The sequence below is a fragment of the Patiria miniata genome, unplaced genomic scaffold (genome assembly GCF_015706575.1).
Source record: "Patiria miniata isolate m_02_andy unplaced genomic scaffold, ASM1570657v1 HiC_scaffold_9, whole genome shotgun sequence".
Classification (NCBI taxonomy): Eukaryota; Metazoa; Echinodermata; class Asteroidea; order Valvatida; family Asterinidae; genus Patiria; species Patiria miniata.
The window spans coordinates 24,878,972-24,894,140 of record NW_024037076.1 but is presented as its reverse complement, the minus strand read 5'-3'; the positions used below and the strand labels follow the sequence as shown (position 1 = coordinate 24,894,140).

Genomic DNA, 15,169 nt, shown 5'->3' with positions numbered 1-15,169 from the left:
TTCATCAAAATGCAAGGTTAACCCCTTGTTGACGCAATTTTAATCAAAATGTAAGGTTAACCCCTTGTTGACCTAATTTCAATCAAAATGCAAGGTTAACCCCTTGTTGACGCAATTTTATCAAAATCTAAGGTTAACCCCTTGCTGACGTAAGTTTAACCAAAAAATGCGTCAACAAGGGGTTTACCTTGCATTCTGATGAACATTGCGTCAACATTGCATTTTGATGAAAATTACGTCAACATGGGGTTTACGTAATTTCAAAATACAAGGTCAACCCCTTGTTGATGTAATTCTGATGAACATTGCGTCAACAAGGGGTTAACCTTTCAAAATGCAAGGTTAACGCCTTGTTTACGTAATTTCAAAATACAAGGTCAACCCCTTGTTGATGTAATTTCAATAAATATGTAAGGTTAACCCCTTGTTGACGCAATTTTAATCAAAATGTAAGGTCAACCCCTGTTGACCTAATTTCATTCAAAATGTAAGGTTAACCCCTTGTTTTCCTAATTTCATTCAAAATGTAAGGTTAACCCCTTGTTGACGCAATTTTTATCAAAATGCAAGGTTAACCCCTTGTTGACGTAATTCAATAAAAATGCAAGGTTAACCCCTTGCTGACGCAATTTTCATCAAAATCTAAGGTTAACCCCTTGCTGACGTAAGTTTAACCAAAAATTGTGTCAACAAGGGGTTTACCTTGCATTTTGATTGAAATTAGGTCAACAAGGGGTTAACCTTGCATTTTGATGAAAATTACGTCAACAAGGGGTTAACCTTACATTTTGATTAAAATTGCGTCAACAAGGGTTTAACCACCGAGTAAGTATAAATGCAAACCAAGTGGGTAGGGAATTGGTTCTGGATAGGTTTTGTTGCTTTTGAAGATTAGAATTTGTATTAAAATCATAACTTTGTAATGCTATGAAAAGGGCAGGGCACTATATTGAAATTTGGCCTTGCACAAAGATATTTGCAATTGTTTACTAGATTTCTACTACATCTTTAGGTTATAATCTAATAAGTCAGTGTTATATTGCTTAGATTTATACACTTCAATGCTTAGATTTATACACTTCAATACTACAATAAATACTGCACAAACATTTATGAACTACAGCACAAGCACAAGCGGAAACAGAATAATGTAGTACAGTTGTGTCATCCTATATGCCAAACAGATGATCTAAGGCAATTCTGTAAAATCCAATTTTCTGCATGCGTCCGATCACATGATGGACAAACTTGTTCAGGCGGGGGTACCTTAGTTTTAGATGTAAGAGAATTATTAGTGATGTTTCCCAATAGCAGCTGAAGTGTCTGACATGTACGTCCGAATTTACAAAATTGCCCATATAACATTTTCTATGTTTCACATACAGAATATTATCTTCAAGCAAACTTGATGCACAGTGAAGATGCAACGCGCACACTGTACACAAACTTTTCAGTGGTTATCCTTAAACGCATGCATGCGGCAGGAAGAGCGTACACGTCTTGGAATAACATGTTGTGGGAGTGCAATATGACCGTGGCCTACGGGATGATATCACACTGTTGTTGCCATGGATCGACCAATTAGGAAAGCTGACACATGTTTGCTTGAAGATTACATAAATTACCGCAGCAACATTATATGTGATTATATACAACTACATCAATGCTTCAAATTATGTAAATTTGATCAGAATGTGCTTCTGCTGGCACAGCCAAAGTATATTTTGTTAGACTACTAACAAATCTATAAAATTTCATATCCTAACTGGATCAACACATTGCAAAACAAAACTAAGTAAAAACTGAATGTCAGACAAACCGTTAACAACCCATTTCCATACAAAAGCAAAATTCAGACCCATGATAAATTCATACATGTTATTTGATAGTTTTCCACTAGCGCTCAATTTTCCACTTTTTCAGAAAGCTCAGCGATAGTCAGTTCCAGAGGAGTTTTACAACAATGAGGAGATGCCATAATGGTTCGTGCACACACTAAGTGTGTTCTTAGGCAAGGTACTTTACCACAATACTCCTCATTCATGAGTATGGGAACATACTGCCGCGTTATCCTTTACATTTTGCCAATATTAGAATTAAAAACTTTTCAATCAAATGTTGCTGATATTTACTGTGTGTGGTGATAAATAGCGTACCATTTAAGCACCACACACATTTTGCATTTGAGAGTTTCACGGTGGAAAGGCGCCAGTTTTAAGATAGTGCCCAGATATCCCCATCATCCTCATTGATGTTATCCTCTTCGTCCTCCATATTCATACTCACCTCCAGGAGTTCCTCCATGTCCATCTCGGCAATCTGGTACGGGACTTGCTTCCACTTCCCGTAGCTCCGTCTGCTCCGGTTTTGAGGATTGAATATCAAGTTGACGGGGGTCAGGGCAAAGACGACGCAGCCTTTGTACTTCATCTGGATGCCCCACTCCTGGGAGCAACTGGCGTCCCCGCACAGGATCCTCTTCAGCTTCTCGAAGTCCACCTTCTTAACAGGCTTGTTGTGGGGTACCAGCTTGTACTGCTTACGGAAGGCAGGATTGAGCACCACGTGGTGGGCGTTCTCGATGCGCCGGATGTCGTCCAAGGTGCAGACGTGGCGGCTGCACTTGCGGCAGAGCATGCTGACATCCATCAGCTCCCTGTTGTGCTGAAGTCGGGCCAAGGCGCGCTCCTTAACCTGGCGCTCAAGGCGACTCTCCTTCTGAATCTTCACAATCTGTGGGATGAGTAACAATATGGACATCTTGACTCATACACATCAGGGGTGACTAGATTTGGGGAAAAATCCACGAAATATATTTGGCGGACCCCCAGAGCAACTTTTCACCTCCCCCCCCCCATCCATCACTGACCACTGTGGCATAGAGGTATTGGGTAATATTTATGTACCTTTTCCAGGAACTCATTCGGGTTCATGTCGTGCATTTTCTGGAGGCTATCGGTGGCTTTGTACATCATCTTTTCACGGATGCGGTTCCGGAACTCACGACTGGTCAGGGTCAGCTCTTCAGAAAGGACCAAGAAGTACTTGCCACCACGTGCCCTGCTTCTTCCTAGAGACCACATGAACAATTAAACAAATAATATTATCAATTTACAAGTGGCACTAGAGATGTTCTTAAAAGGGGGCGTGGGCACAGTACATTAAAAAAGAGGGCGGGCAAGGCAAAAATCAATTTCACAAAGTGTGTGTGGGTGGTGGTGTTGGTGGGGGGGGGGGGGGGGATGCCCCCTTGCCGTTTCCCCCCCCCCCCCCCCCCATCCTCTGCTGGCCCTCTTCTGTCATCTATGCCATCTACATCATGTCAAAACTTGACAATGGATAAATTTGGCTCTTCGTAATACTTAACCTTGCAATATTTCAACGAGTACATGAATGGCTCTATATACCTTGGGCCTGGACTCGTCCAATCTCATTGGAGATGTAGTTGCAGCAGATGACGACGTTACACTGTTGGATATCCAATCCCTCTTCTGCCACCGAGGTGGCCACCATCAACCTGTGCTTGCCCTCACGGAACATATCAAGGAACTCCCCTTGCTTAGTTTGTGTCATACCTGGGGTGAAAAAAACAACAAAGAAAAGTAGTATTTTATGATTTGACTACGTATGGACACCATGTGGGCTACAACAGAGGGGTTTATTTGTGAGTAATTCTTAACCCTTACCCAACTGGACCCTCCAATGCATGCCATTATGTGCCTTAAGAAAATGGCATATGTTTTTTGCACGGCCCTCCAATATCTGCCATGTCATTTCAAGGGTAACTGGACAGGCACTCCAATACATGCCACAGAGAACAATGAGAGTCCTCTGATAACAAAGTGAGTGCCCCCAGCTGGTCAGTATCAGGCACCCTCCAGGGCCTCCAACTCCTGCCAATTGGAGCCTTCACTGTTAAGACAAACTATCTGCCAATAAACTGCAGCTGGAGGGCATTGGCATAACCAACTGACATGCAGTAAACTACCCTCAGAGAGTAAGGGTTAATCTCTTTGAGTTCTAACTTCTGAGAGAACGCACTGACCTTCGGAACCGCCACTTCCGGTCAGTATGCCGGCTTGCAGGCACTGGAGGCTGGGCGTAGCCTGCAGCCACGCATGCAAGGCCTTCGATGTGGCGCGTGTCTTGCAGAAGAGAATGCCGCGGGAATCGGCTCTTCCGACTAAGGTGTCATTCAGGATCTCGGTCAGACGCTGCAAGAGTGGATTCTGAAGGTCTGGGTGCGGACTCACTGCAAATGCCTTCAAGAGTTTCAGCTTGTCTGTGCATGAATACAGGCATGGGAATGTGTCTTAACTCCAAGGTTTTTATGTCGGGATGGGGGGGGGGGGAATAAGACTTTACTGTTTTGACGTCTGAACCATCTTAAAACCGTCTTAAAAAATACTGTTGATTTTGTTTTATGACGCCATAAAAATCCCCTCCCTGGAAACGCTACTGCTAACATGGCTAGAATCAACTTAGGGTTAGAGAGTAGCAGAAACTGGAAAACTGGGAAACAATTTGACACGCAGATAAAGGTTCCAATAGGTTGTCAATAAATGAATTGTTAGGTTTGCAACAAATTCTAGTCCGGATGCGAAAGTGTATTTTCTGCCTGATGTTCTTCAGTGATCAATGTGTTGAAAATTGTAAATGGTGGCTTTATATAAGGTGAAGGGTAGGGGAACTTCTCTGTCAGGTTGACGAAAGTCAAATAGATTTTTATTTTTCATGTGACACATCAGAGTGGTGTACCCCTTTTTCTTCCAGCATTGCGAATGCTGATTCTGTTTTGAGGGGGTGGGTAGGGCGAGTGCTTGTCTTAGGTAGGCCTGGAGTGAGACCGTCGCCAGTGTGCAAACTTACCTTGGAATAAATCCACCAACTGCTGTTCATCCGGACTAAAGCCTGATGTGGTTCCAACTTGAAGGCTCTCCAGGAAGTTTTTGATGTGGTCCAGGGCGTCCTGTGTCCTTGCATCACGGTTGATGTACAGGCAGGCATTGTACTCCTGAAATGAAAAAGTTGTCAAAAACAAATCTAACAAAAAATGATTGCCGAATTTGTTCACCAAAAATGGATTTCAGATTTTAATATCTTAATTTTAACCCATTAACACTTGCATTTCGTTGTAACACACTGAATTTACTCATTAATTAATTCATGAACAAATTGACTGATAGGGCAAATTGGGGCGGTATAAAGAGCAACAGCCAGGGCCCATTCTACGGGGACTGGGCTTAATTGAGCTCTAGAGAGCAGGAAATTTCTTGGAACATTGTTTTTCAACACTTTAATGCTTCTTCGGGAATTTTAAAAGGGGACGAGCCTGTGTTCACAGGAACAGAGTGCCCATCTCTCTTTCAAAGCGATTGGGCCAGACTCAATATAATGCTGCTGCTGTGGGGGGATCGTCACACCTCCTCCACAGCGAGTCTGTTACCTTCCCAGCACTGAATAATGCCGGTACCCATTTAACACCTGGGTTGAGAGGAGTAATTGAGGTAAAGTGCCTTACTCAAGGGCACAACATGCATGGCCATGGCAGGGCTCGAACACCCAATCTCACGATCATGAATCCTGTGCTCCACCGCTAGACCACATGTGCTCTAACATTTTCAATATTTTAGTATTTTCCTATACTCTGAACAAAGCCTCAATTTGAGAAAGATATCAAACTACGCACCTTCAAGTGGTCCTTGCACGTCACAAGTTTCCTGCGGGTTTCATCATTGACGGCATTTTCGATGAAATACTTTCCCATCTGAACGAGCCAGTTCTCATAGCCCTGGGTGCCACGCTTTGGCACAGAAGCTGGCTGTTTAAGCCAATCCTTACCCTCTATAAAAAAATATAGAATCTTTCATGAAATTTCGAAAAGAAGGGAAATTTTTTGTTTTGTGCGACTAGAATATTTTGACAAATCAAGACTAGTGACCCAGTCAGTCAGCGACCCATTGGTCAATGACTCAGTCAGTCAGAGGTTGACCACTGAAACGTGCATAAACACAAAGTAAATTAAGAGGATAATATAATGAACCCTGCATTCTATTACCTTGGGTTCGTGATATCTTGGCCTCAATCTTTTCCATTATCCCAACGATCTCCTTCACAAAACTATTATTCTTGCGCCCTGGCACCTCAAAGATATCTGAAAAATAGATTGGTAACAATTTGACAGTTTATAATATAATAATATAAATCCAGTTGAAGGGGGGGGGGGGCGGGGTGGGGGGTGGGGCCAATTGGGGGGTAAGGAAATATTTTGAGTTTGCGGGATTTGTGAAGCCATACCTTCCTCTGGTTTGTCCCTAATCTGTCGGAGCTCTTCCTTGTTTTGCTGATCCTGAACCGTGCAGATCTTTTCAACATCCAAGTTGGCGCACATCTTCATGATGTGGAACTCTGCCTCATAGAGGGTGCTCGCCTTGCCTACCCCCATGGAGGCAGTTAGCCCAAGAACCTGGCATGAAATAGGATTGAGGAATGTTCGGAAAAAAATTTCATTTGGCTGTGCATTTTTGGGAATAGTTCGGGTACTCCGGAAATTGTGGAGGCTCAGTATCAGCATATCAGGAGTATCAGGAGAGGCCTGGTGGGTTTGTAATCTGAGAATAACAAATGGCAACGACCACTCTAAAATACCAACATCCATTGAAAGTTTTCCTTTAGATTCATGAACAAGATGCTTCTCTCCCAACCAAGAAAACCACTGATCAAATTCACGAGTTGGATAATAAGCTCAAATGCAGCTGATGGTGGATCAAATTTACAGACACGCACCTCCACAAATATGATAATTTCAGCATGCAAATGTTAATTTGAATTGAAAAACTACTGGTACAATGTTTTCTGAAAAGAGATGCAAATTCTCACCTGCGGTCTGGGCGTTTCAGGCGAAGACAGCTTTACACCACAATACTGTGTCATGATTTTGTTGTACGGATCATCTTTCTGTTAAAGGGAAGATACAACATTTGCAAACATCACAAAACGAAATGATCAAATTATCACGAAATACCTCACTGGATTGTTATGGAATATGACAGTCTAAAACATTCTGTAAAATCATGGCTCCTGGTGTGCTGTCATTTTCAAGAAAAATGGGATTTTTCCAATGCTGGTCAGCCAACTAGCGTTGGAGAAAACTGGCTTTTTTCAAAAAGTGCTCCTAATTTTTCATAATTAGTTATTCCGCGTTTTCTTTGCAATTGATTACACACCTGTAAAGGGGTTCAAGCCTGCTAGACAGATTTTCTGACCTTACAGTTCTGCAAAGTTTATAAATTGCTCTGTTTCATCTACAAGAACATGATTGGTTTTCTTGGTTTTTCCAGCATCTACAAGCCCAAATCGTGAAACAAGTCATTTTAACAATATTTGCTATAACATACTAATCCTCCAAATCCATTTATTTCTGAAAATTGCAGCAAAAGCAAATGTTGTACATTCCCTTTAATAAAGAAGAAAATTAGCTTGAATGATCATTGCTTTGTTGACCCAACCGTCTTCTTCTGGTAACTTCAAATATTCAAACAAAAATCTGCATATTTACATATTCAAACCAAAATTTGCATATTTCAATATTAGATTATGCAAATGGTATATCTCGGTATGCAAATTACCTGGCAGTGGTGACACTCGTCAAACACAAGCAGGCCAATCTTGGAGAGCTCCAAGCGATCGTTATCGTCCTTGACTCCCTGCAGAGCATTGACCAAGATCTGAGCCGTCATGACTAGGACGTCGTGCTCATCCAGCAGATCAACCAGCGAGCCAGCGTCACTCATCTCACCGCTCAGACCCATGATGCTGCTCTCGCTCATGTAGCTCTGAAAGACGTTGCACTGTTGGTCGACCAGGGGGATCTATAAACATTATCAGTGGCGTTGTTACATATGATGATATTATTCTTGATTGTTTGTGGTGCCCACTGTCGAATCAGATTCAAACCAAACGAACAGACTCCTGCAAGCTCAGTGGAAGTGTGGTAAAACGTTGGCTCTAGTAAGTAGGAGATTTTGATGTTCTTTCAAACATCCGCTTCCAAAAAGACTAAATGTACCGGTCGGCCAGATATTAAGTAACTACGTTATTTGGGCCACTTTCATAGTATCGGGACACGAATCAGAATAGATGGCAGCCAGTCAGTAGGGGTAGACCACTGAGAATTACTATTGCTAATGTGTCAAGCATGGTGTTGCCTTCAGAAATATTGCATACATATTTTGTGGAAGTTGCTTGTTGCGAGGCAGAAAGCAAGTTAATTACATATAGGGCTGAGGAACGGAGACAAACACAAGGGTCGCTTGCCCTGTACCCCTAAAGCACACCTGAGCAGTGCGGTAGATGGATGATTATCTGAAGGCATAAGGGAATCGTAACAGATCATGTTCAAGTAGAATGATTTGGTCCATCATGGGTTGTTCAGCAAAGACGGGTGGGTTGGTATGAACAATCATAACCGTAGCAACTCACCTTATTGACAAGGAAAACCACCTTGTTGGGCCCATCTCTTATCACCTGGGCAGGATAACCGCTGCGGGGCCCCACACCACTCTCCCTGTCCAGAAAGGCTTTCACCAACCGAGCGGCTACCACAGTCTTACCGGTGCCAGTGGGGGCCACGACCAGAGAGTTCGTGCCTCGCAGAGACGCTGCAACCAGCTCCTCTTGGTAACCTCTCAGTCTGAGCTGTTTTGGCTCATCGTCTGAAGAGTCACCCTCTGGTGTATCACGATCAGAGCTGCGGCTGAGCTCCCCCGGTTTCAGGGCACAGGCACCGGATGCCGACGGCTCACATCCGCTAGTATTCTCTGCAGGGGTGCCACTCTCAAAAATGTTCATCGGCTCATCCGTGACAACGCCGGTGTATGTGCTTGAGGCACCACAGCAGCAGTCATCCATTTCAACATCTTGAGAGAGATTATTGGTACCACATGTGTCTAGAAAACAAAGATATATTCATCAACAAAATATAAGATCGTTGAGTATCACACAAAGTTTTCTTACATTGACCATTTAAAAACCATGCATCTGCAATGAGCAAAAAACCGTCAAATTTAAAACCAAATTTTCAAACCAAAAACTCAACATCACTTCCTTTTGAGGTTTAGAACATGAGCATCAATGCATTAAAGCAAAGCTTTTACTCCCTTTTTCAGTGTGTCAGGATAGATAATTAAAAAAATTCATTAAAACAAATAAAATTCAATATTCAGACAAAAAAGGAAGCCCAAGTTCATGATAAATGTCAGTGCGTATATGACGCAAATTTTTATAATTGGCCCTCCTCATTATGTTTAAAAAAAGGAGTATAGTATACGAAGCATATACGATTAAAGTCACTGATATTGTTGGAAATATACAGACCACAATGGGCCCACTGTATGCAAATAAGTCAGGCAGAAAAACTAGTGGCTAACAAGACTCTGCTAGCAAATAAGCTGTAGTAAAGTGGACTTTTTGTTTGACAAAATGAACCCTATCAGTGAAATTTTCTCAGCAACTTTTTTGGAACTGCAAGTTAGGCCTGTCTCAAATATACCATATAGTCCAATACTCGAGCATCAACGGAATAATCGAATAGCTTTTTGCTGCTTTGAATATTTGAAAACATGGAAAAACTTATGCACATACACACATGACCAGGATGTTATTTTATCCTAAAGTTGTGGCTCTTTATTGTCAGGTGCAACTTTTTTGTCAACGGTAACTTTTCTGTTTACCGCGGTTCAATTTGTTCACAGGTTATAGCTCTTTCACAGTTGTAAAAAAAGTACTTACTGCAAACTCTCTAGCGCCCTGTATCGATTGCCGCATGCAAATTGTAAAATGGCACAACTTTTTACCGATGCAGCAAGCAATTGCAGCTGGCAGTTTCGAATATCCACATATTCGGTCAAAGGCAGTTTTGAGTAACCGAATACCAAATTATTAAAAATGGACAGCCCTACTACACGTGCAACGTAATATCAAGATCTGATCAAAAGAAAATCACAAGTCCCTTCAGAAGTCTATAGTAATGAGTAGCAGGTGATGAAAAACAACAAAGGATGTCTTGGTCAATAGCTTGTGACTGGAGACCGGAGGATCTTGTGATGGACTTGTGAAAAGAGGTCACGATAGGCTTGATAGCTCCTTACCTGCACATGTAGGGGCGCACACAAGCTCAGACAGTTCCTCAGCGAGACTTCCGTGTCCCGTCTCTCTCAGACCCTCCATCAATTGGCCAACGACTTCTCTGCCTTTCTTACAAAGTATCCCAACCAGAAAAACAGCACCCCTAGTGTCTCCGTGGTTAATTGTCGTCTGACTGACGCTTTCTTTTTCCTCTGTGTTTAGGCAGTGGAGGTAGGGCAGCATGCTTGCGGGATCAATTTGGTTGAGTTTTACGTGGAAGGCCTGCATCAGGTGCCTTAGTAAATCTAGTCTCTCCCCCTCCACATCTGCGCTGTCCTCAATCGCATCAGCAATGAAGGCACTCCCTTATTGGATAAAAATATGAGAGAAATGTTGTTACCCTATATTGTTGATGTACTCTAACGTGGCGCAACCCCTAACGTGGCGCACTTTGATTTTTTGCCTGTAGTGCCTAGCTACAGCAACTTTTTTATTGAAATTTCACAGAAAGTTCTAAACACTCCCGTTCATAAATCGCAGGTTTATCTAACCGTTACAAAGTTAGAAGAAATATTTATTTCGGTGTGATTTTCCGATTTTATTTCAAAGTGCACAGTGAACCCTTTGAAAATGTCTTCCAAAAATAGAAAATAATTTGCTGACAAACTTCTAGTTGGGAATATAAGTAGAGATAATAATTGTTTATCAGAATTGATCAATTTTACCCAAATTCTTAAATGTTTGGAATTTTCCGAGATTTATTCAAGTGCGCCACGTTGGGGAACACTCAGCCGATTTGTGCCCAATTTCTAGATGCCACCGTTATTGAATTTCGGATTAAATTTCATGACATCAAAATTTTCACAGAGGTTAAATAGCAAGCATTAACAAGGTAAAAGTACCAGTATTTCACTGATCGAATTTGAAGTTTGTCAGCAAAAAAGTTTGGCAACACTACACGAGGAAGTCGGGGTAAACGTCGAAGTGCACCACGTTAGGGATTAGGGAACACCATACACGAGTATGTCAAGAAGTACCATACGGAGTTTAGAGGAAAACTGTGCAGCAGTTTTCTGGCAATAGACTACATTTTGATGAACATTTTTGTACTTAGTAGTCGTTTTGTAGTAGTCAACAAATTCGTTGGTGATTTGTCTATGGGGCTCAACTACGCGGAGCACCATAGTAATATATACAGTAAGAATTGATAATATTCGGATTGCTCAATATGATATCAGCTCACCTTTACTTCTCAGGCATTCAATAAAAGCAGTGTACGTTCCTTTCCTGTTCAGTCTGGCCAGGCGGTCCAGGAGCACATTGACAGGAGATGCCTCCCGAAGAAGTTGCTCTGTATGCCCCATAGTTTCTATAAAGGAGAGAGCATTCAATATTTGTTTAATCTAGACACATTTATTCCTTGTAGATTTCATTGTTGACTGGCACTCAGCCTACTTTGCAGAGCCAGAGGAATAACTGCTTGACTGAACACAATTAGCAAAACACCCATGCCTGCAATCGGGGACCCCCTATTGTCCCTCTTTTGTTTGTACTCCTCTCGGGAATTGACCTATCGCCGTTTGCGAGTAAGCCACGCCCCTTAGACACCCCTATGGAGTTTTTGTACACTAACTTTTGTTTGTCTCAGATTTTGTGCATTCCGCATCCATTATTTGTATATCAATTATCATGTAATTTGACAATATTTCACAAGCTGCGTTGACGCGATTCTACCGTGATAGGTCAATGGACCGATCCAGTAAGCACCGCCCCATGGTGTTCTGACCAATCACAACCGTGATTTATGTCCGACATGCGTGCACTAAAGTCCGACATGCGTGCACGCGCGTATGATGTGCGCGGAAGGAAAATGCAGCGTGGCATTGGAGAGGAGCACGTGTTAATTTGCCCACGTGCGCACTGGGCGGAGCTTACTGGATCAGTCAATTGGGGACTGATTGTCCTCTACTGGTGACAACGGCCCCTATTGACCTACGCGGTAGAATCGCATTAGAATCGCGTAAACGCAGCTTGTGAAATATTGTCCAATTGCATGATATACAAATGGACGCGAAACGCGCAAAATCTGAGACAAACAAAATTTAGTGTACAAAATTCCATAGGGTTGTCTAAGGGGCGTGGTTAACTCGCAAACGGCGATGCCGATGGAATCAAACTCACACACAAATTAGCTGCTGAAGTGAAGGAAAACATACACAGTAACTGGCGAATCTCCCCATGTTATGAGCCTAGTTCGATGGAAAGTACAAGCTAGTAGTAACTATCTTAGTCTTACCGCGATTAAGGCCATTCTTGCTGTACAGCAGAGACAAAAACTCGGACGTCAAATTGAGATTTTCCACCACATAGGGTCGGAAAACATCTGTGATTATCTTCAACTTTGGGTCTCCGTCCTCGTCCGCAAAACAGTCTGCCATGGTTTACAACTTGCGATGTATCTTCGCTTTTTCTCCGTCGACAAATTTGCAGATCAATTTCAACGAAAGACTTAAAAATCTAAGCAAGAGAAAACAGTATCCCAGTATCCCCACTCTTCATCTGACTTGTGTCAAGTCCGAGTCTGAAATGTGATGATTCATTCTCCCCTGTTTTTATGAACGTCCGGGGATTCCCCCAGTGAGAAATCGCGCAGCTGTCAGCCAATCACGAAATGCCTGGTACATTCTTGCCAATTAGTACCGACGGCTGTTTTACGCTTAACTTTGCACCAAAAATTTCTTTTTATATTTCTTCCTTTTCCCCCCTCTTTTTTGTTGCTTTTCCCTGGGGTGGGGGAGCACCCCGCCCCCTCGCGACGCCCAGTTGAGTCGTGCTTTGACATGAAATAGTATCCATTTCTGCACGAGATTTTGTTTTAAAGTGGAAAGTCCCAGTATTTAAAAAAAAGCATTACAATTAACACGCAATAGGTGGCCATCCCCTACGCTTACGAAATTTTCGCGTAAATTCCCCATTGTTGAAAATACTCAGTGGATAAAATACTGAGAACAAATGATTATATTGATAACATTCACAAAATGATGGGTTATATTTAGGTGTAATAAAGGGTTAAGGATATTGTGGTAATAAATATCAAGGTATATTCACATCAATAATAATTTGTGGGGGTTACAGTGGTGGGGGTCTTATCGTCTTGGTGATTTTTGTTTATAATATCAATTATCATGCATGTGCTGTTTTTCCAACTCACGAGGTACAAGGTAGGCATGCTTTTCGTTGTGTGTCAATGTGGACTATGAGGTCTATTTCCACACCCATCAAAATCACTGTTGTGATTATTCCAAGTTCCAACAAGACAGGCCTCACCCCCAAAATGGGCAGCAATCTACAAGTTGTCTTAGTTTTCAGAACCTTAGAGGTACTTTTTTGGGGGGGGGGGGGGGGGGCAATATGTAACCTTTTCGAGCTTTGGCCATTTGACGCCATTGCACTTAAGCAACTCAAAAAAGTTTTAGATTAGTTTACAAAAAATCTGCTGTTCAACAGGTTCGTTCAAAGTTCAACACGGCCAGCCGAAAGTGGGTGAGTAAAGGCTTTACAGTGTTTCGTTGACCCAAGAAATGAATGTTCTTCTTATATCCCTGGGGGAAAATGGGCAACCACCCACCCCTTTACAACCAGACATTATTTCCCCAGTTTCCTGCCTTTAAGAAATCTAAACTAAAACGACCAGGTTTATGTAGAAAAATAAAATTAAGACTATAACATTAACACATTTTTTATGCAGTGAAGGCCCAACATTTAACTTAGTCTATTGCAGTTATCAATTATAAACTTTTATACAACACCTGAATAAATCCCCGTCATCTGATTGGTGGATCGTTGATCACATGTCATTGAATTATTCGTACCAACGCACGGCGCGCACAGTGCAATGGAAGTACTATTGCACTGTGATTAGAAGTACCATTGCACTGTCACTGCACATGTTGCCGAAGGTGGCGCTGTGGTGTTTAAATTGGCAATAAAAGTTCTGAACTTATTGAACTGTTTAAGTTCTAAATTTATAGAAAAGTTTTAAATTGAGATAAATTGAATATGATAATTCTGAACCTGTTGAACAGTTTGCATAACTTAAATATGATAACTCTGAACTTGTCAAACTTGTAAACAATTTTTAACTTGAATAAATTGGCTATTAAAAGTCATCCAATCAGATGACGAGGATTTATTCAGTTGTTATATAAAACAAATAATGAATGTTTCATGTTCGTGCAATAGAAAGAATAATTTCATTCGGTGACAGATGAAATGTTCCATTCCACGCGAGGCGAACATTTCATCCGTCACCTCATGAAATTATTCTTACCATTGCACTCACAAACATTTGTATAATTTAATTTAGTTACCTAGAAAAGTGGGCCTATATAATTCTTATAAACTCAACTGAACTGGCTTGAGATTCAAGTTTTAATGATACTTAGACTTACCTTCTTTACACAACACATGTAGTAAGACCAGACTGGGACCTCAAGTGCAGAATTAAAATTTTCTTGACATATATATGATATTTTTTTATTTTCAGCTCTCTGAAATGATAGTCTAATCTTGCTTCAAAAGGTATTGAGAGTTCTCTGCAGAAAAAAGCCAATTTTCCAAATAGTCCTGTTTCTTTAATGAAAGTTTACCTGAAACTTACACTAATACATATTCTAAGATAACTCTATTTCGTAAACAATGACTTTGTGTACATTAAAATATGTAGAAATATAGATTTTGTAATTATTCTAATACACTGCATCACCCATTTTCAAGCATTCCATTTTCATTTTAACATTATTTGCTGTCACAATTTCCAACAAAAAGGCATACACTTCATGCATGTTAAGCATAAATAACCACTGATTAAATATAAAATGCAAAAGGTAAATGGCTAGAGAGTTATGGTTAAGTACTATTTTCGTTGCTTTTGGATAATAAAATTTGTATTAAAATCGTAGCTTCATAATGCTATGAATACTGAATAGGAGAGGCACTCTATTGCCATTTTGCCTGGCACACTATATTTGCAATTTTTGGTACA

General features: G+C 41.3%; 1 protein-coding gene across 1 annotated transcript; it reads right to left on the bottom strand.

Moving 5' to 3' along the window:
• Positions 1-785: 785 nt before the first annotated feature.
• On the bottom strand, positions 786-12,779 carry LOC119720555 (probable ATP-dependent RNA helicase DHX58). The gene is made up of 14 exons (XM_038190266.1): positions 12,422-12,779; positions 11,369-11,494; positions 10,149-10,490; positions 8,482-8,948; positions 7,629-7,871; positions 6,880-6,957; positions 6,298-6,466; positions 6,059-6,154; positions 5,690-5,844; positions 4,870-5,014; positions 4,046-4,282; positions 3,408-3,575; positions 2,907-3,070; positions 786-2,733 (listed from the first exon to the last, which is right to left on the bottom strand). The coding sequence occupies exons 1-14, from the start codon at positions 12,561-12,563 to the stop codon at positions 2,215-2,217; spliced, it is 3,051 nt and encodes a 1,016-aa protein (XP_038046194.1). The 5' UTR covers positions 12,564-12,779; the 3' UTR covers positions 786-2,214.
• Positions 12,780-15,169: the final 2,390 nt, after the last annotated feature.

Excerpts from the sequence above, each read along its gene's own strand:
- LOC119720555 (XM_038190266.1), bottom strand. The coding sequence starts at position 12,563 with ATGGCAGACTGTTTTGCGGACGAGGACGGAGACCCAAAGTTGAAGATA. Across the intron at positions 11,495-12,421 it reads CAAGAATGGCCTTAATCGCG|AAACTATGGGGCATACAGAG; the intron begins GTAAGACTAAGA and ends TCTCCTTTATAG. Across the intron at positions 2,734-2,906 it reads CGAATGAGTTCCTGGAAAAG|ATTGTGAAGATTCAGAAGGA; the intron begins GTACATAAATAT and ends CTCATCCCACAG.